This window comes from Coturnix japonica, chromosome 4, assembly GCF_054131305.1.
Source record: "Coturnix japonica strain WE chromosome 4, WE-NBRP24, whole genome shotgun sequence".
Lineage (NCBI taxonomy): Eukaryota > Metazoa > Chordata > Aves > Galliformes > Phasianidae > Coturnix > Coturnix japonica.
The window spans coordinates 83,239,978-83,262,331 of record NC_140666.1 but is presented as its reverse complement, the minus strand read 5'-3'; the positions used below and the strand labels follow the sequence as shown (position 1 = coordinate 83,262,331).

At 37.3% G+C, this 22,354-nt stretch overlaps 1 protein-coding gene across 3 annotated transcripts in view; it reads left to right on the top strand.

Moving 5' to 3' along the window:
- The window catches only part of FAM193A (family with sequence similarity 193 member A), a 63,734-nt gene that overhangs the window by 22,358 nt on the left and 19,022 nt on the right, over positions 1-22,354 (top strand). For 2 of the 3 annotated variants that reach the window (XM_085545806.1, XM_015862793.3), the window contains exons 2-9: positions 4,227-4,292; positions 7,042-7,287; positions 9,261-9,427; positions 9,712-9,879; positions 12,075-12,309; positions 14,066-14,190; positions 17,177-17,321; positions 21,426-21,503. In XM_085545806.1, coding sequence (XP_085401932.1) covers positions 4,227-4,292; positions 7,042-7,287; positions 9,261-9,427; positions 9,712-9,879; positions 12,075-12,309; positions 14,066-14,190; positions 17,177-17,321; positions 21,426-21,503 — 1,230 coding nt within the window. Of the gene's footprint in view, positions 1-4,226; positions 4,293-7,041; positions 7,288-8,672; positions 8,830-9,260; positions 9,428-9,711; positions 9,880-12,074; positions 12,310-14,065; positions 14,191-17,176; positions 17,322-21,425; positions 21,504-22,354 lie in introns of those variants that run through there. The other variant, XM_085545807.1, reaches the window with a different exon arrangement.

Sequence of the window (22,354 nt, the reverse complement as noted above, 5' to 3'; positions counted from 1 at the left end):
CTAGTGCTAGGAAGACTATTTAATCCTCCTATTTTGGTATGATTTCTTGGAAGGGCTTGACCTCTCACTGAAAAATCTCTAGTTATTTAACAAAGGAAAGCAAAATGAAAAGAGAAAGAAGTGTAGATATGTGCTTTCTGTTACAAAAACTGTGCAGTCAAGAGCCTCTTTGGGGTGGGAGTTGCATGACTGTGGGCAGGGAGTGGTGGTCACCTCCAGGGAGGTGTATTGATGGTTTACTCTGTGTGTGTTTATGTGTGTGCATGTGTGTATTATAACAACCTCGAAGATACTGTGGCACTCATGGAAAGCGTAGGTTCAGGTGTTTCAACAAATGCAACTGTTGAGCTCCCTATAAAAATACAGGAATGCACTGAAGTGGTACAGAGCACCTTTGTTACGTTAGGGCACAGAGAATGAAATGTAACATTAATCTGTGCTCAGTGCCATCTCTGTCTCTGGTCTGTGTCATTCCTAATGCACTTGACAAAGTCAATGCTGTGTTTCCTATCTTTTTTTTCTTTAGGAGAAATTTGATTAAATGCTGCATTTGGAACAGGCTGCCCGGACACGTGATAGAGTCACTGTCCCTGGAGGTGTTCAAGAAACATATAGATGTGGTACTGAGGGATGTGGTCTGGTGGATGTGGTGATGGGTTGATGTTTGGGATAGGTTATCTTATTGATCTTTCCCAACCTTAATGGTTATGTGTTTATGTGATTTTATTTATTTATTTATTTATTTTTACAGCATCACATTGCTGTTGAACTGCCGATGAGCTGAATTTAATTTATTATTTCCTCTGTTCTTCTTTTCCTGAGTTTTCATGTGACTTTGCATCTCTTTTTTTTCATGGAGCATGACATAACCAGTCTTCCACTCCAGGGAAGCCTGGGGTGCGTTTCCAGTGCAGTAATTTACCCCTCAGCTCTGGCTTTGATTGCAACATGAGGTTACAGCAGATTATGACAGACTTGGAGTGTGTGCACTCTAATTGCTCAACCAGTTCGTCAAGGTCAATCAGGTGAGCTCAGAGTGTTGGCCGTGACTGGGATTCTCACTTTCTTTGTACACTTTGGTACAAATTATCCTGTGTCAAATAGTCTGCCTGTTTTCCAGAAAATTCAGGTTTTAAAGAGGTGTCTTATTGTGGCAGCAAATTGCAAGAAAGAGTTTTGTTTTTTGTTTTTTTTTTTCCCCATTATAAACAACATCTATAGAAAGGACAGAAAGATATTTCTTTTTTTCCAATTACTGTACAGTGAAGAGTAGGTGTGCACAGTTCCCCTTTTCCTGATCCATGTCTGCTTTCTTTCTGGCATTGACCTGTGCGAAATAGCTTTTTGAAACAAGTTTTACAACAGCTAACATGGATATCCAGGTCTGATATATATATAGGTGTGTATGTATACATAAATATACTCATATATATATTTTTAAAGAGTTTTTTGGTATACAGATGTGACAGTTGTCTAGCTTGTCTCTTTAAGTTTATACACCCTGAATTGTATCTGTCAGCATACGGCTCAGTAACCAGGTCCTGTAAGGTCCTTCTGCCATCCTGCAGTGTCTTGAGTAATGCAAAGAATTTGATGTTATTGGTTAACTTGGTCAGTTAGGGACTTTCTTGCTACAGACTTAGGACAAGGGAAATTTCCATGGTTTACTTTGGGAATTTAATAGTTTTTAAAAGTTTATCTTTTGCTCCTTTTGGTGGTAGTGAAACAGGAAACACACTCTTTCATATTCTAGTTATTAGTGCAACTGTTAGATCATTAGACTTCTTTAGGACTCCAGGTTGAATGTCACCTGCTCTTGTTGGCTAGTTTGTGTATGTCCCATTGCCCCCACCCCTCTGAACTGTGCCTTGCATGGAGGCAGCTCTTCCATTCTTCATCAAGATCTTCCATTCTTCATCAAGGCTTTCCCTGGGAGAATCTTTCAGCCCCTCCATAGTGAACATGAGGACCACGCTCAGTGTTTCTTGCCAAGAGCTTAGCTTGTTTTGGCATTTCTTTATGCATCTGTTGTTTGTTTACTTTAACCTTATAGTTCCTACCAGGTTCCCTACTCCCCGTTATTACTCATGTACCTTGAAAAAGGTGATGGTTGTAGCTCCCACATTTCTTTCCTCATTTCTTTAACTTCTGGGTGAGAGTATCTCATTGTATGGTTTTCTGTCTGTTTTAAGCTTGCTATTGTTTCAGCCCCATCTGGACTTCTATGAGATTCTTCTAATATTTCCTCTTAATATGCAATCCAGCCATCTCCTTCTCTCCCGTCATGTCATTGTTCCCTTCCTCCCCATTCCAAAGTCTTTGCTATGGATATTCTTGTATTTTATCTGTTTCACATAATGTCATAAATCTCCTCATTGCTTACAGGCATTTTACTCTTGATGATTCCATTTGTTTCATCTTGTGAGGTTTAAAAAAACAAACAAACAAAAACAACAACAACAAAACCCACTCTTGCTTTAAATTCCTTGGTTTTCATTCCTCTTCCAGATATTGTTACTAAATTTGGGGAGTTTTATACTAATATTTTGAATCTATTAATGCACGGTACCTAAGATCAAGAGACCCAATGATACTAACAGAAGAAAAGGCAACTCGTTCCATGAAGCAAGCACTCCTGACACCCAATATTGTCTTGACATTTACTGGATATTGGAAACATCCCACTATTTTTCTCTTGTCTTTTCCTAACATTTCTGGGTGCTCTTATGGTCACTGAGCACCAACATGTTTAAATAGTACAGCTGGTGGTTTTTTGTATGATCTCAGTCTTGAGTGTAGAGAATGTAAATGGATCTTCTTAATGAAAAAGTGGGGATTTGGGACAAATTTGTTTACCAGGATTTTCTCAGAAAAAAAAGTTTTTAGTGCTTAATTCTAAGTTTTGAGCTGGTTTCTGTGTTTTTATAGGCATATATATCCCACTGACAAAATATATATATATATATATTATACATATATACATATATATACACACTCTTCAAAGTTTGAGTGTAATACATTAGTTGTGTTGTTTCCTATTTGTATGTTTCCTAGCAATTATTTGAAGTTTGTGTTTTATCTTCTATTATGCTTTTGAAATCCTGGCTGAAGATGGTGGCTTTCCAGAAATCTAACTGGCTTATGAAGCAACTGGTCACTGATCCTGTGGATGAATGAAATTGAAGGATGCTACTTTGTGTTGTGGGAGACTTCGTTTTGAGTTCTGGGTTTGATAGCAGGGTTACAGTATTGTCTGATGTGTCCATGTGTTACCGAAGGTGCGGAGATTTCCAAGTTAAACAGGGGAGTTGCTGTAGCTGCCTTGGAAGGAGTGTTAAAAATAGTATCAGACTGTACTAGGTAGAAAAATGGAGAGCAAAAGGAAATTACCAAAGGTAGGAGAAGCAAAATGGAGGCAGGAGTTAAATTATGTCTGAAATTTGGGAGATGAAGCAGTGCTTACAGAGGGGTGATGGGAGGTGAAGAAAATTGACTGCCTGTCCCCCTCCCTCCCTTTTTTCAATCAGACACCTTTACATTTCTCTTCACATCAGTGTGGTCTGGGGCCCTTTGCCATCAGCACAACTTCAGTTTGCATGCTGTCTTAACTTTGCTCTTGTTCTAGTGTCCTCAGATAATACTCTATGGAAACACTCATGGCTTTTGAAAGGCACTTCATCACTATCTGGTGCAGAAGAGATCTGAGAGATTTCTCTATGAATTATAACTGGTGTAGGAGGAAAGCTGCGGTGCAAAAGCTGGAAGCATTTCAGTGGCTTCCTATGGAAGTCTTTCTGGTTAACATAGCGTATGTTTCTAAGCAGTATTGTATTCAGCTTTCTAAAGGAAGGAATCTTTGGTAATTGTCCCAATTTACAATAGAAGCTTAAAAGCAGAAAGCAAACAACCAAATACAGAGAGGAACAAAGTTGTTTTGCTTGTGTCTTAGTTTTTCCTGTATCAGTTCTTTCTGATCAGAGTTACGCTGTTAATAAAACAGCTGTGCTGCAATAGATTGAAATACGTAACTTTTGAATCTGTAGGATTTTATTACAAAAAAGTTATCCGTGTCTACAGTCAATCACTGAAATTTCAGAAGCTGTTCTATTAGCCCTCAGATTTGGGAATGGATTTTTTTTTTTAATTTTATTTTTAATTTTTAATGCTGTTTTTAGGATAAAACTTGATTATTGTAACCATTTTGCTATTATTTTTTTTTGTTCCAGGTTTCGCTAAATGGTACCCAGTTTACAGATGGTTCTGTTGGATCAGAGTTCACAGGCGTTTCTCAGGTAAGTACAGACAGATTTTGTGGGTCCGTGTGGTAGCACAGTGATATTAATGGAAGAGAGAATTACAGTGACATGCAGAGGAAAAGCCCTGAAAATGTTCTGTTTGCATTGAGGACTTTGCTAACTGAAGTCAGTTTGTGATCACTTCACGGTTCAAGCTTTAAAAAGCAGTGGAAGTAAAGTTTTATTGTTATAATAAGCTTGAAATTGGACATGGGTGTGAAAAAAGCTATGCAGTTTTATGGTAATAAAGCTATTCTTGGAAATAAATCTAAATACATAGCAGAGGCAGTTATTTCTGTTCCAGCTTGTCCTACTTCCAACTTTCCTTTATGAATGTTACATCTGAACATGTTTCAGAGAGAGAAAGCGAGACTGGGTGTTTTTTCTTTTTAAGCTTGACTGGTGAAAAAGTCTCTTGCTTTGCTTATAAATGTACCCTTAACTCTGATGATGCTGAGGAGAAACACAAAATGTATGAATGACTGAAAACCAAGATAATGGGAAAGTTGATTACTGTTGTAATGTTCACCATTGTTCACCACATTCGTAATGTGTTAAATACAAAATGGCAATTCGTAGCTTGCCTTTAGCATGACAAAGCTATTACAGGAGTTGGTCATCTATGTGATATAGATTTTTGTCTTGGTGTCATTTCCAGGGAGGTGGTTGAGTCACCATTTGGATGTGGTGCTCAGGGACATGATTAAGCGGAGGGTTGTTAGATTTAGGGTAGTATGGTTATGTTGTGGTTGGGATTGGTGATCTTTAAGGTCTTTTCCAACCTGAGCAATTCTGTGATTTGTAATTCTATGCTTCTAGCTATCAATTTGTTAGAAGGAAACTGCTTAGTGAGAGCACTTGGACATGTGACCGCCCCACTTTTCATTCTTAGTAGTTGACTACATCTCGGTTTAGGAACTAGTTCTGTTTGGAACTTAAAATCTTTCTTTGAAGCTCTTGGTTGTGAATATCAGCCCAGTTGAGAGACTCTATTAGGATTTTACAGAGTCAGTGAGTTAGCAGCCATTGAGATGGTTGTTCCTGCTCAATTTGCTGTTGTGTGTTTTTGTTTGTTTAATGATACAGATAAAACTTGCATAACTGATGCTGCAGCTACAAGAAGTCTTTGTAGTGTCTGGGGTCTGTTTACCCTGAACCTTACCTTAGTGGAAGTGTCCGGCTGCCTTCATTTCTGGATGTTTGCATTGCTGTCCTCTACTTTTCCTCCTCATTGAAAGGTGTTTTGCTGCTGATGTTTGTAAGATTTTGCCTTCAGAAGCTGTAAACTCATCTTCGTCATATCCACAGAAATTTAATCTGGCTTCAGAAATGTATTTTAAGAAGGAAACTTTCAGACAGAGGCCTCAGCAGCTCACTGTGCTTTCTGTGCGGGGTTTAGGCATCAGTGTAAGATCTGCAATGCAGTCAAGAGGAACGTTTAACTTCAGAAATCTTTTTGTGCTTGTAGAGTCTGTAAGGGGGTGGCCCCAGACCTCCAGGAGGCAGAGCAAGTCTTTCCTCTTCAAATCTGAAAACCTGCATTAACACCTGGCAAAGTTGTGTTTTTGATTTAGTGCTCAAGTGTGAGTTCTTGGAATGTCACTGAGGGAGGAGTTTAGCTGTTCTAATTAAATCTGTTAAATTAAGATTATCTTCAGGTTCTGAAAGGAGAGGTATTAGGAAAGATTATTTAAATGTGGGGTTTTTTTGGTCTAGAATTTAGTCTTTCTTTCCATATTGCTGAGTTAATTTTATAACTGCAAACAACTTAAAAATTAAGCTCAATAATGCTGTGCTGTTTCTCTTCAGGTGTCAGCAACAGAGAATGGAATTTACTTACTGTTAAGACAAGGGCAATCAGTTGTGTTATAGCTTACTTAGTTCTTTGCTCTGGAGAACTTGTTTCACCCATGTTTGTTCAGTACAGGCTCACAGGATCATAGTGTTGAATTTAGAGTAGTATAAATGCTTGAATGCTTTCTTTAAAATGTCCCTTTCCTTTGAGAGAGATAACAACTATTTTCCAGTGTCTAAAAGGGGCCTACAAAAAAGCTTTTGTCAGGTAGAATAGTGATAGGACAAGGGGTAGCAACTTCAAGAGGAAGGGTATGTTTAGATATAATACTAAACTATTATGTGTGGCGTTGTTTGACTTGCTCTGCTTGACGTGTTTTAGAACACCATTCTTGATGAATAATCATTATCTCATGAACCATAATTTCATGCACAGTAGCATCTTGGAAGAGAAAGTAAATTTTTGGTTGCCTCTGTCCTCAGAAGTTTATTTGATTCAATAGTTGATTCTAAGGCCTCATTGATTGGTTTTGTTAAAGTAAAGCTAAGCTTTTCTTTTGCAACAAGCTTAGCTAAAAGTATCTTTCTTTCAACAAGTATTTCAAAAGGGAGGTGACACTGACCTTCAGGGTTGTTATTTTCCTTTCCAGTTCTGAGAATGACAACAGTAAAAGAAATCATCCTTTTTTATTTTTACTTAAAAGATTTTTTCCTCTTAGGTTGAATTGTTTTGGAAAGGAAAGCTGTATCCCTGGAAGAATTGCTTCTTAGATTGAATTTATTCATAATCACAATTGTTTGCCAGGCTGATGTTAAGACTGCAGTATTTGATCTTAGGACAATCCAAATATTCACCATTGAATGACGAGCTTTACTTTGAGAATATCAGAATGTTTTTTTCAGGTGTGTGTTCTGTGAATAATCACTTCTCCCACCTACCATTTATTTGTAGACACCATTTACCTTTGGCTTGGGCCAAAGGGCACCATATTCAACTGGCGAGCATTGTCTTCTTTGTAGAAGTGAACGAAAAGATAGTTCGCTTTCAGAGAGCGGAATAAAAAACTCTAGCAAAACAGCACTTTCCACATCTCCAAAAGCAAACAATATGCTGCATCTTCCACTGTGGGTGTGTCCAGACTGTAGACGGACAGTCGAAAAGGAGGAGAGGCATGCTACAATAGAGCAATCTCTTGTGGTAAGTTGAAGTACTTCAATAGAATAAGACGTGCTATGAGATGCTGAGTGCTACTTTGTGCTTTGGAACTACTTCAGCTTCAAGTGCAGAGAGTTTTAGTTAATCTTGAGGTTTTTTCTGTGAGCTAAATGAAACAGGTGTGTTGTTCCATGAGTTCAAAAACTGGGTGGGGGGTTTCAAGCCTGAGATTCAGATGTCTGAACAGAGAAGTTTCTTGTGCTGATGTTATTGTTTTTTTCCTTAAGAAAGAAGGACAGCTTTTTATAGTGTGAATGTACCATGCTTTAATACCCAGTGTAAATATTTCAAGCTGTGCTTTTTATTTAGTTTTTTTAATTTAAGTGCCAAAATATATTTTCAGATGAGAATTCAACCTCACAACGAGTAGTCTTTTCATGACAAAGATACAAAACATGAGTAGTTGTGTCCAGCAAATCCCATTGGAGCTGAACTATAATACTACATCAAAAAAACAAATCTTCACATATGATTTGGGGAGCCTTAAATTTCTGATAAAAAAAGGCACATACAGATTTTATTTCAGTAAACAAACCAGTGTGAAATAAGATTGTTTTTGTATAGCATATGCAGTTAAACTCATATTAATGTATGAGTTCCTATGGGTTATAATATAGAAGATTTAAGAGTGTATAACGTGCTTACAGCTGAAGTTTGCTTGTTTTCTTACTGTTAACAAGGCTTAGGGAAATTAATCCAAAAAGATTATATCAAAGGGAATTATATTGATTTCTTAGATGGTATCATATTCTAAAGATGCCAAAGAACAGCTGGACTGAAGCACGTTATTGTTATATTGAGTAAAAAGATCTGACACATTTCACTGTAACTGAGCTCAAATAGAAAAGAAATCATCCTGCATGTGTGAGCAAGGCAGAACTTGTAAAAATCTTGTTCAGTTAAATATAGTCCAGATAAGATCAAAGTGGATGGTATCTGGCAAGAGGAATTTTTAAAAGCAAAATGTCCTCCAATTCCAACAACTTTAAAAGAATGGATTAAATGGCAAGTCACATTTGGAAAAAACAGCGAGGGGAAAAAAAAAGCTCAGAAACCTGTTCAGTCACTGCGAGCCAGAGTGTGAGTGGCTTGCTGCAGATGTTCTTGTGTTCAGGATGCTGTTGCTGTCGTTACCTTGATGTCCTGATGCTTGATTTGCCTCAGCACCATCCGCAGTAGCTGCTCATGCTGTTGGTGGTGGATGTGTACGAGTTTGTTTTAATATCTGTCTTCATCCTGCTCCAGGATCTGGGGTGAAGTACAGAAATCCATTCAGTCCTGCTCCTGATCTGTGAGAGGTTTCTGCCAGGCATCACAGACTGCTGGTGGCAACCTGGGGAGGGTGCAGGAGGGGCAGCGTGGTTCAGTGGGTGGAGCTCAATAGAGGAACAGAAACTGGAGACTGAAATACCAACGGCCTCTGGAGAGAACTGTGTGATTTGTTAGCAGTGAGCAGCACTGCACACAGGAGATTGCAAGCTGCTGTTACAGGGAACTGATGCTAACATCCATTACGGTCAAGTAGTAAGTCTTGCTGTTATATACAAGGAGATTTTATGCTTTCTCTGGAATGGGTTATTAAACTACACGAGTCAAACATACTGTCAAATAAGAAACTAAAGAGATATTACTAGTTTACGTGGTTAATCGTGGATGATGCAACCCTTCTTTTAGCTTAGTTCATTGTTTATGCTGGAATGCATAAAAGTGATAATTATAACCAACGCACTTCAGTTATTGGAAATGAAACTATTTACACTGCTGTCTTTCTCAGTCCATCTTGTGCATTTATTGGGCTTTTCAAAGACAAATCCTTTGTGGCCAGTTGAGTCTTCTCCCAGAATATATTCAGCACTAAGGACTGCCATGTCATTTGCCTGTGTATTAATATTTCACACTTGGATCTTGCAAACCAAAGTTGCTACCAGTTTTGTTTTTGTTTTTTTTCCTTTCAGAGCCAAGACTTCCTTTTGCACATGCCTCTTGGAAACAGTGGATCACAGCAGGAATCTGTAGGAGGAGGAAGGATAACTGTTGGTGCGCAGACAGTGCCTGCTGCCGATCTTAACAATTCCTCTCCTTCAGACATAGCATGCAACTGTGAGGCCTGTAATGAGCGCAGGTAAGGACTGAATTCAGGCTTAGAATAATGCCTGTACTCAGACTATCAGCAGTCTTGTCACTTATTTGTCAACATATGCTTAAACTACTTAAATGGGGTTATCTATCAGTAGCAGTAACTTAAGCATGGCAGCTTTTATTCAGTTTTTTACTTTATTTTCTGCATGTACTCTTTAGGTGTTATTAGACATGATTTTCCTGAGAAGAGTCTTTGGCATAGTGGGAATCAATACACCTGTGTGATGTACAAATTGAGAGGGTTTTTTTTTTCCTCATTGTTTGCAGAGAAATTTCAGCAGAGACTGAACGTGAATCTCAGCAGCTTCAAAATTACTGGTCAGAAGTAAGATACATGGTTCGATGTATATATCGCCAAGCTGGGACCCCTTTGGCAGATGACCAAGACCAATCATTGGTACCAGATAAAGAAGGAATGAAAGAGCTGGTGGATAGGTACAGCACTTCAAAAAACTACTTATTAATTACTAAGAGATGTTTTTTTTAAATGAGTTCTATGTTATTTAGTGCATTTCTTTTTTACCAGAATTTTGTTTACCAGCTGTAAGACTGATGGCTTAGAATGATTCCCTCTCCACTAGAATGGAAAGTTGTCAGCTGTATTCCATGCAGGATTTTAAAGTGCTGGATTGAGTGTGTGAAATATGTGATAAATATTTGTATGCATTTGCAGTAGGGATATTAGTGCATAATTATGAAAAGATCCCAAAAACCTTAATCCTCAGAAGATATTGAGGTGATTACTACTAACAATAAGATGCTGTTAGGCTTGAATTTCCCCCACATGAAGAACCTTACCTTGCTGAACTAGCTTGGTGATTGCATTTTATAGTAATTGTAGCAGATAGAAGTTAGAGAACGAAAAATTTGGACATTGATCTTTAGGTAAGGCAGATAGTGAGAAGTTTGTTTTCATTTCAGAAGTTGAAAGTGCTTCTTTTTCTAGGTGTAAGTCAATGATGTGCTTTTGAATTCTTTGGTTGTTGGTTTGTTTTTTTCCTTAGGAGAACAGTGTGGCTGTCTCTCAAGTGCTCCAGCATGTTCAGTTCATTTTCTGTCCACTTTAGTGTGTGGTCAAAGATTCTCTTATTGGTTCTATACTTACTTAATTTGCAAAGGTCTGACTGGACTAAGAAATGGTAGTTCTTAAAGCAGAATTTTGACTTGAGGCAATGCTGGTAAAGTAGAGAAACTTCTGAAAGATTCTGATCTAGTACAGCTCTTTGTGACTATTTCTGAATGAGTCAGTAAATAATTGAATAAGCTTCTTGTGCTTCTGCTGTAAAAACTTGAGTGCTCAGTTTTGAAAGTGAGTTGTGTTACTGTAGAGTAATACAGTATGCCTTCCTGCTAGTCACACTTGGTTTATTTAAACTAAGTGATCAAAATATGCAATATAGCTTTTGAAATCAAAGGTTCTTAAATTGTAGTGTAGTGTCTGTGTAATTAATTAAAACTGAGCATAGCTATAGTTTTCCTTAATGGAAAAACATTGAAAACTGTAGCACGTACTGTGTTGCTTTCGTATGTACATAGGTGCCTTCCTCTAGAACTGTTTGTCACTATTGAGAAACATGATTAAAATACAAAAGGCAAGAAAAGAATAAAAGAAAAAAAGAAAACTTTCATTACTACTATGATGATTTTTGTCCTTTGCAGGAAGTCCTGGCCCTCTCAAAAGCTGTGCCTATAGCATTGCAATATCTGCAATGCTTCTTACTGTATGACTGAAGGAATGCATAGAGGGCAGTGTATTGCTGGAGTTTTTATGTTAGTCTTCTTCCTTAGGACAGACAGCTCCCAAGTTCTGGTCTCTACACTGGATTCAAAACAAAACTAGACTAAAATCACCCATCCCTTCTAACGATTGCAGCTTATGTACTAAGTGGTACCATAAGTCATGTTCTGTGAAGGATGTTATTTATGACCCTGTGAATCCTGTACGTCTCTCTGTGAAGTAACATAGCTTTAATAAAAGTGTAAAAACTGTTTTTGTTCAGAAGATCTGCATCTTAGGGTACAACAAACTCAATGAAAATGAGTTTAATGAGTGTCTTAAATATGTGGTGATTGTATGAGTTGTCTCCTTCAGTTGAATTTAACAATAGAAGAGTCACACAAAGCAGTCACTGTTGAGTCCTGTCTGGCTAGTATGTGTTTAGGCAAATGCTGAGTGCCTAATGTGTCAAGCTTCTCTAATGGCTTGAGGTAAAGGAATGTCCTATATACATAAATTGAGTTCGGATCTGGCTGTACTAAATGGGACATTTATTAAGGCTGTATGGTAGAATATTAAGAAGTTGTAATGTATGTTTGTAAAGCTGTATGCCAAATATGCCAAATAAGTACGGGTTTTTAGCACACAACTAGAAGTGAAGCACTGAGGTCCCAGATTTATTTGTTCTTCAGGTGCAAATGTCCTTTCCTAGTCCTAAAGCTACATAGGAATTGAGTTCCATAGCCTAGAGTTAGGAAACTGGGCTGTGTTCTCCCAAACCCAAGGTAGTTCTGTAAACCCTGGTCATTGTTTCTTTTTTGTAATAATAATGATGATAACCACTAAATATTTTTAAAATAGTGAAAATTGTTGATTAGATATGTTTTAAATCACAAATATTCTAAAACTACAGGCTTTGTGAAAGAGATCCATATCAGCTTTACCAACGGTTGGAGCAGCAAGCTAGAGAATATGTACTTGAAATGAAGGTTCGTCTGCTCAGACACTTGTCACTGGGATCTAAAGTTGCATCAACATTAGCAATACAAGGGCCACCGCAGGCACATCAGTTCATCTCACTCCTACTTGAAGAATACAGTGCTCTCTGTCAGGCTGCGTGCACAATCAGCGCCTTCCTAGTTACTCTGGTAAGACTGAAAAACAACCTGGTAGGAGTGATGCTAACTGAGCTGTTTCTGGGTTCTTTAAGAAGTCATCTTTGATTTGTGAAACATGAGGTCTGTGTGCAGCTATCTGTATTGGCAGCTAGAAAATGAGCAGTAGCCTTAAATCATCTGTTCTTGTTTAACTGTCAATGATGTGTAATTAATAAACAAATGTTACTGTTTATAAATAACGTTGGTCCTTAAACCTTTTCCTGTACATCTATTTCCAATAGCTGTGTTCAGTACTTCCTTTTTCTTGTAAGTGGTGACATTTTTTATTGCCAATTAGATAAAAGTGATTGACTGGGAATCTCAAGAAAGCAAAAGTGTAGCAAGTAACAAATTGTCACAGATGAGAAAGATGAGATGGAGAGGAACTTGAGCCTCAGTTCTGAGGAGGGACTGTTGTGAAATGGAATTGACCAAAGCAGGAAGATGTTTCTGTGTAGAAAAACAGGCTTTTTCCTGTTGTCAATGGCCTGTATTTGTTATTCGCTGTACTGTGTTTCCCAACTTTAACACTTCGATGGAGATATGTGGTCATTGCCATTTCCTGTTAATTGGTACTTTTTAAGTCATCAAATCTATGTGCTGTAGGGAAAGTAACTCTTAAAGCTGAATGGCATGGGAACTTAAGAATTTTCAGCTACAAAGTGAGTGGATTACAGTAAAAAGGTTTGTTTTATCACGATAGATTCACCGCTAATGAATCCAGTAGTGCCAGAATTATAGAGCTGATCAGCAAATAGTCTTCTCATATTTTTTCCCCAGTGCTTATTATCAGTCAGTATTCAAGAAAACTTGGCAGTTATGGAAAGTGGGATCAAGTCTTCAAGACAGAAAATGCCCATCCTCTCCAATGTCACCCTTTTCTGACAAAATTCAATATAATTCAAAAGAAAAAAAAAAATTCTGAAAAGCATTTTATAGTAGCTGTGAGTATTTTGAAGACGGAGTATTCAAACTGATACGGTGCGAGTCTTTTGTGCAACTGGGAGGCAAAACCAACAATATTTCTAACTAATAGCTACTCAAGGAAGAACCTCAAACTTCTCAATTCTTTTTTTAATCTTGATAGTCTGGTATTTAGATCTTGTATAAATACATTTTAATTTTTTTAACCACCACACTAAACAAAATGTTGAAATTCTGAAGCACTCTTGTATTTCTGGCTACTCAAGGCTATAGTACATGGGCCTTGCTTGCTGATCTGATAGAACAGTTGCATTTAACTTTGCTGTATGAGGGAGTCCTGCGATAGGAAAAACTGTTACTCCTATGTATGTATGGAAGAACTTAACTTGAAAGAAAAAATTTTCCTGTCTTTGGTAGAGAACTCTCTACTTGACTTATGTCTGTTTTAAATGAAAATTACAGCTTGTCATCAAATGTCTGTTACTGGATAGGTGAAAATAAATGAGAAACAGTAACTGATTCATGAAATAAGTCTTACAGTGCAGGAAAGAATGGAAGCTTTCAACAGCACAGTCTGTTTTTGTTTTTGGTTTTTTTTCCCAATCCATGACAATTTAGAAAAGATATGAAACTATGTCTATCTGAATCATTAATTGTTAAAGAACTGTTCCATATTTTGAATATTAAAATGGAGTAATTTCTCAACTGGATAATGCAGCCTGTTGGTTGATGAGTTTAATAAAATATATGTATCCAGACCTGAAAAAAGCATTTATTTTGTGTTCTATGATCTGAGCTTATTTGTGGTTGTTATTCATTGTAGGAAAATGAACACTTGAAGAAATTTCAGGTGACGTGGGAATTGCACAACAAGCATCTGTTTGAAAATCTGGTATTTTCTGAGCCACTCCTGCAGAATAGCTTGCCAACATTAGTGTCACAGCTAAGGTAAAGATTTAAACTTCACTTTTGTAATTTAAAGGAGAAAGCAAAATCTATCTTTGCAACCACCACTTAAAAATACAAAAACAAAAAAACCCCCAATAACCAGCAACAACAAAACAAGTCTGCTGCTTGTCCAGTTTGATAGGTAAAAAGTCTTGTTGATCTGTTTGCAATTGAGCAACCTGCTGTCATGACTTGCTTGTCAGAAGAATTACTACCCTAATCTCCTTACTTGTAGGTTATCTAGCAAAATGTCAGTGTCCTGTTAAAATGCTGATGAATTGTAATGTCCTCACTTGTCATAAGGCACTGGTACTGTTTCCATTTCTCTACAGGTGAAAAGATGGCTAGAAGAAAACACAAAACAAAAAAAACACCCTTGCTTTGTGCTTGTAGATTGGATGGTATATTGCATTTCCCAGGGCTTTAAAATATATACTTTGTCAGGATGGTTCTGTTTGTGTTTTGTGTACCTGGAAGTGCTTGTTTTGTCCAGAAGAAGTATTATTAATGTAAATAAATATTCTTATTCCTCTTGAGTTCTGAATCTTTATGAAGATTAACTTCATAAAGTACAGCCACACATTGCTCATGTTGACCTCTCAGACTTGTTTCTGATCAAGCTGTTACTACACTCTGTATATTTGTCCCAAGTTTTGGGTATTTTTTTCCAAGCTACAAGGACAATTTGATTTAGTGTATCAATTGCAAGAAATATTGCTTGTTGCAAGTGAAGGAACTTCTGAGTTAGGCTTTTGTTAGCATTTATTAGAAAGGAAAGCAGGAAAACTTAATTGTCACTGGACTCAGTACTGGGTTACTACCAAGACCCTGTTTTTCAAGCAGGTAATTCTGTCACTCTGTTAAACAACATGTTGTTCAATTGCAAGCTTTCCCTTTGATCTCTTTGATCTGTGCTTGGCTTTCCAGTACTATTTTCAGTGACGCTGTCCTCAGGCATCTTGCACGTTTTCTGCCAAGGCTTCTCTGCACTTCTTGATCCTTTAGTTTCTGGTTTATTGAGGCTGTTGATACTTCCTTTACCTATGGAGATCGGTCTTATGTGAAACTTAGAGTCATTTAACAGAAGTGCTGGGATTGCTTGCATCTACCTGTTCTCAAACGCGTTTGGAATTCAAATCGAAGCAACAGAAGTTGTGTCTTTGCTGAGCTTCACTGTAGTGACAACCATCGTCAAGTTTTAAAGACAGAGTCCTCTTCCTTCCGGAATTCCTTTCTGGATATGTCTGTGCTCTCTGTGTAGTGTTAAGGGTGTTTCAGTTAAGAAACAATGGTTTTGCCAAGATTGGTTATCAAAGGCCTTTTATTGAAAAGAGACGTTCAGCATAGACTTGTCCTATTCCATGATTTCTGTCCTGTTTCTTCTGTAAGCATGGACTATAGCTGTTACTTTTCGTATATCACGTGTTTTTTCACTTATAAGCTTTTTAAGGCCGAAGTCTTTCCTAATAAGTAAGTAAATGAATCTGTTATCAAATCATTGCCTTAAGCACATCGTTCTATTTAACTGCAAAGCAGTAGAAAAGTCTTTGAAGAATTTGTAGGAGCATTATGTCGTCTGCAGTTTCTACAAAAAGGCATTTTGGACTTCATGTATTTTCTCAGCAGAAACCTATTCCTAATATGAATCTGAAGGGTCAGCACCTGTTTTCTCTCAAACTTATTGATGTACAGGTAGTCTTACTCCTTGTTTAGGATACAAAACAGACTTTATTTTTTGGCTGAAGTTCAGGTTCCAGGTTGGGCAGAACCTTTCACTTCTTCCCACCCCGCACAAAATAACAAATGGCAATAAAGTTGTCTGGAATGGATGTTTTTCTGGTGGTAATCCTTACTGACATAACCCTTTTCAGTTTTGCCTTAATGTGGTTAGAAAGTCTTTCTTTGAAGCGATAGATAAGGTGCTGCCAGAGTTCCATGTCAGAAGACATTGGCTTCCTTGCTTTGTTCTTCTCCAAATGTGAAGTAGTTTTGTTTTGGCATCTTGGCTTCATTTACATTTTGAACATTCACCCCTTTCTCTCATCCCTTAGCTAAAGGGATATCACTACATCGTTTGTACATCTATGACTTTTGAACAAGACTTGGAATTATCCTGGTTTCTCCTTAATTACCCACTAAGAATAATGTTGAGAAGCTTTGGTCTTTACCAATTCATAGGTCGTTACAGTTCAGTGTGCTTTAGCCTTATCCCTAAGAGAATTTTGACTTCTTGCTTTTGTAGTCAAGATTTAGGGAGCTTGCTTATTTACTTGAGTCATTGTGATGATGTGCTTTACAGAAAATACGTTTTTAAAAAAAAAATGAATAAAATAATTATGAAAGCCTATTGGAAGTATTGCAAAGGACATGAAGTCTTATTCCTGTTCCTGGGACCCTTCTTGGGGACAACCATCAGTGAATGCCATAAGAGCATTTTGAAGTTGATGTTGCAGCTCAAGTGATAGTAGGTTACTGCATGCAACCAAATTATCCCTCAAGTCATTCCACAGTCTTTTCCCTCTACTGGACCTCCAGTTTGTCTAGTAATGCTTTTCTCATTGATCATGAGATTTCAGTTTAACAAGCTTCTGGCTTTATTTTTACAATCTAACTATTCAATAAATAGTTAACAGGTGTATTTAGGATTTGTAAGGATAAATATATCAAGCATCAAAATTTGAATAAATATTGCTCAGAAGGGTTGACATCTGGTTACCTGTGGGAAAGAGGCTCCAGAAAGGTTGCACTTCCCACATTCTTTCTATTATTGGTTATGGAACACTGGAACAATTGGCTATTTTTTGAAAAATGACTAAAAATATTCATTTTGAGATACAAGCAGCTATGTGGGCCTATGTGTATCAATAATTGCACTTCAGCACTTTACAGGCTGGTAGAACTATGTGAGATTGTTTTTGTGTTTTTTGTTTGTTTTTTTTTACCAGTCCAATATCTCATGTTTAACAAGTGCTCCTTGATCTTGTAGGCTTGGAACAACACATGATTCCTGTAGTGAAGATATGTATAGTACCTTGCTACAAAGGTATCATCAACTGGAACAGGAAATGGGGCAAGTTGCTGAAGCATGGCTTGAATGCCAGAAAAGAATAGATGATTATGTTGATGAACAGGTAAGAACTGTGTAAACAGTTTCATGACTAATTATGTTGGGAGTGGCACATGGAAGGCTGTGCCTCTGGTGATGAGTTTCTTTGGCATTGCTTTCCAGAGCTTTGAAGCTGCAAAATGTAACCTTTTTAGTGATGTCAGTCTTCTGAAATAGAGAAGAACTCTAATATGCCAAAATGGGACAGTAATTTTACAGAAATGCCATCAAATTATTGAAGCAAGTTGTTATGCTGTGGTTTGGAGGTAGTCTTGGGATGTTTTTGAATGACTTTAGACTATAAAACACTTGTAGTGCATGAATACGAACATTTCTTCGTTAGTTGTTACTGGGGGAGAAAAATCCCTGAACACTAGGCTTCAAAAATAATTTCATTGAGTGAAATGAATAGGAAGAGGTGGCTTTAGAACGACTTGTATTTATACATGTTTTGTAGTGTGACAGTGACCTTTGTACAGCTTTCAAACGCAGAACTTGTACATCTCATTTCACAAGTATTTGAAACATCTGTAGTTACCTGCTTCTTAATTGTGAATTTTCACAGCTGAGTATTCTTTGTCTATGCTGTGTTATAGGACATGGTGTATTGATTTGTATACTATCAGGGGCTTGCTTTCAGAAAAGTTTGCTGTTTATTTGGAAAAGTGTTTTACGTTTTCCTGAAGTTACTCACTTTTTGTCCCTAGTTCAAACAACTCGAGTAACTGAAGATGGAGTTTTATAGACATATTTGTATCTTAGTTTTATAAGCATTTCAAGTATGGAGATCTAATTTAAGTCTTATTAATGCTATGCTCCTCTTAAGAATAGTAAGATGTTTTCAAGTGTTATGGTAACACTGTAAATACCCTTCAGAGGCTCTTCTGTGTGATGAAGACTTAAGTAAATTTTTACCAGTAATTTCAGTGCATTCAAGATGGAGATAGGGCGTAACTAAGTTTATTTTTGGAGATTGTTCTATTTTTAGGGTCTGCATCACTGAGCTATCGGTTACAAAGTTTTCTCGTGGTCATGCTGCTTTTGCGCACCTAAATAATAGATGGCAGCTCTATCTCAGTGAAATTTCACTTCTTGTGTTACTACAGTGCATTTTCCCTGTGGTATCAGGGTGCTCTGGCTGTTATTGCTGCTTCTCCAGTAAGAAAGGGAACCCAGTTCAGTTCTCATCATGTTGGGACTCAAATATGAATACATCAAAATTTGGTTATTTACACATAGGCAATAATTGTCACAGTTTCTCCTTAGAACCTTTGTTGATGTTGTCTGTGGTGGTTATTATACTTTCTTAATCAAAATTGTGTAATTCAGTTTGACCATCTTACCTGAATTTGCAGTGATATTTTTGTCAAGTAGAAATCAGAGAGACCAGCTATTATGGAAACTGTTGATCTTAATTGTGAATGCATGTTCATTATTTGATGCTTCTTGGCTCTACAAAACAGTTAAGTTCTATTGCTGGTGTATCGAAGGTTAGAACATGCAGATCAGCACAGATAAATGATCCTTCTTTGTCTTTGGAAATATACCTCAATGTTTAGACAGGGCATCAGTGGAGATAATACAGATCTCTCCTACAGTGTTTTGATGCTTGTTCTATATGAATAATGCAATTTCTTAAAAGACTTTGCAAGACAGCTTTGTCTCACACACACTTGTAGTACTAATACACTCCTCTTTCATGGATGTACACTGTAAAAAACTCAAGCAAATCATTTGTTCATATCAGCAGCTTTATTAGTGTCTAGCTCAGGTCTGAGGAAGATGTTCAAAGTATCTGAAATACAGGAGTTTAGATAAATGTAGTCTGTATTTCCAGGTCCTGGTATTTTCCTTACCAAATTTAGATTGTATTTGACTTGAGAAGTCTGAAATATATTTGGATCATTACCATAAGTAATGGCTAGATGTGTACTTTGTGGGCATTTCCATTTCCATAATATTACTGGCTCCCACAGAACGAAGGAATTCAGAGCTGCCTTTGCGCAGCACCTTAAGAGCATACAGTTTCTTGCTCAGTTCTCTGTTGAGTTTGTTGGAGTCCTGGTGGATGCTTCCAAACGTGTGAAAGCATCAGCGTTTCTTGTAGGAGATTTATTGTTATATGTCAGTTCTGACCAAACTTGGTTTTGTTTTATGATTAAATCTGTTACAGATGGAAAAATTACTTGTTCACCTGCCTGTCTCACTTAAGTTTGTCTGATTGATCTCAAACACTCGTTAGCCTTTAAATAAACAGGGCAGAAGGAAGAAGCATGGTGGTGGACGTGGTTTTTTTTCCCACTGGGCAGCATTGCTGGCATATTCATTGCAGATGTGCCAGATTGAAATGTATATTTTTCTTTTTGATATGTCTGAATTTATATCTCCCACTTCCCAAAAGATTTCTTGGACATGAATCATGTGGTTTGTGTTGAAGCTGCTTTTGTCTACTGAAATAACAAATATTCATGAGGAGAGGGGAAAAATGATGGTACAAGTGATACCCTGCTATTCATGGAATTAATAAGATACTTGCAGACAGGGCTATAGGGAAGACTGCTAAGCTGGAAGTAGGAAAACATTAATTTCAGCTCCTTCTTCCATTAATACTTAAGAGTACAAAGAGTTGAACTGTACTGTTTTCCTTGTCAGTTTCTTGGCAGGCTTGATTGAGTATGCAGCTCCCAGTTAATGCACTGGCTGTTTGAAGCAAGTGTAGGTACATGTCTTTAATGGTAACATATCTGGGCATTGAAAGCTATGAGTTCTATTGGCTTTGAATGTAGCTGAAAGGTGCTTAGATGGTGACAGTACAACCAAGATGAAATCTCTCCCTTCTGGTCTCAGACTCTGCAGTAATTAGTAGTGTGTCTAAGAAATGGTACCAGTGGTTCAAGCATGTTTTATACATGCTGTTCTGTTTAAAAAGGCACATGCATGAACATAATTAACTCTTTGTTGTTTGTGGGTTTTTTTTGCTATTACTGTAGCCTCTCCGTACCAAGGGAAATCAAAATTCACGGCAGTAATTAGAACTGCATGCTGCTGATTGTGGTACAAATTGATTAGGTGAAACTCTGCCACTTAATGCTGTTTCATATTCCCAGTTTTAGAATTTCAGTTTCCCTGGTTAAATAATGATAGTAGCGATGGCTCAAATTAATATTCTGGCATACAACTTCAGTTCAAGTATGAGTTTGGGGAGGCATATTTCTGAAGAATAAAGGAAGATTGCAGTGGTGTAGCCTACAGAACTCTGATTGCTTTTTGTTTTAACAAATCTTTATGAATGAGGTTGGTATATTCTAGTGCTGGAATTCCCTTTAGTAACAAAACAAATGGGAAAAAAAATGTATAAGATAACCTAAATAATTGCTTTCACTCAGCAATGAACTTGTGCTCTTCAAAAGGTGCAGTGTACAACAAGAGAAGCTTTGTTCTTGTGTTTTGCTCTGTTAAAGTTCATGGAAATTGTTGGGTTTGTCAGTAAGTTTGTTCGCTAAATTGAGAAAAGTTGTTTCTGTACAAAAAGTTTTGGACTCTGTGCATTTACAGTGTGATTCGAGACCTAGTAATTATAAAATAGTGTTCCAGCTTTAAATAAATCACAGGTATGAAATACATTGAGATAAAAGGAGTGGTGTTAGTTGAGGTCACTACTACTTATGTTTACTCTTCTAATTTTATGCACTCATAGGTTGGATGGTTAGTTCTACATGTGGTACATGGGTTGGCACTGAGCCTGTGTTGAGGCCTTGCCAAAACTTGTCGCTACATTTTAGTGGATTTCAGTGGATTTGAGTTGTGGAAGATTTAATGCCAAGCACGACTTATGAAAAGTACTGTGAAAATACTTAATTTTTGGAGGGGAAGAAGCAAATACACACAAATCCTGAAGGAGTAATAGTGGAAAAATCTGTCTTGAAGTGTAAATGAATAAAAATTATTTATTTAACCAATTCAAATAGTAGGATTAGCAAATAAAACAAGTGTCATATTGACTGAGGATGCGAGTACATTAGAAATGATACAGGTAAGTTACATTTCGCAAAACTCTGGTAGAACAACTGACTGTAAGTGTATGATTTCTGTGATTAAACCACTCAGTTTTCCTTCAATTTTGTTTTAGATGGCAATGAAAACAAAACAACGCATGCTAAAGGAAGACTGGGAGTTTTTTAAACAGAGACGTTTTATTGAAGAGCAGGTAGGACTTTTTTTAAACCATGTGAAGTAATACTAATGCTCCATGTGTATTTTCAGAATGCAAATGTTTGAGTGCAGTATATTGTACTAGTTCTATATGATCTAATTGTGTGACTGTGCCAGGCTTTAAACTTGATCAGTTAAAATACAAAGTGAGATCCAAGTTGAGTACATACGCTTAGTTACAAAAAGGTAAAAACATAAGCACTGTGGTGTTAGCGCTGAGCATGCAGTATTAAAATTCTTGATGCTGCAGAAGGGGAATTCTCTGTGCCTCCAATCCAAAACAGCCAGTACATTGAATGTGGAGCTGCCTTGATGTACGTGATAGGGGAGTATTATGTTTGAGAATGTATCAAATTCTCCTGTGTATGCAGAGCTGCAGATTGAGAGAAACAGCAGCAGGGCAAGATGATTGCATCTATTCAGACTTTGGAGCTGGGAACCCTGGAGATGGCTCTTAAATCTGTTCTGGTGGTAAAGCTTGAGCAGAGCTACCTGCTTGATTTTAAGCTGTATCCAGGGAGGCGCCAGCAGTACTTCCCAGTATCTGCTGTTTGAGACACACTCTATTCTCTAGCCTGAAAGTGTTCAAGTATGTATTATTCTTTCTATAAGAGTACAGAGTGGCTAGGCTAAAGCCAAAGTTGGATCTCTGTTCATGTACAACTGTATGGAAAGAAGTGCTAATCATGAATTAGAGTGTATTATTATATGTTTTAATAAACTTGAGCTTAAATTGCTCAAAACAGCCATCAGTACTTTTTTCTATATGAAACATAAGTATTTATTAGCTGCAACTTTAGAGCGTCTGTTGAACAGAGCTCCTTAGAGGACTTGAGAAAGAATCCT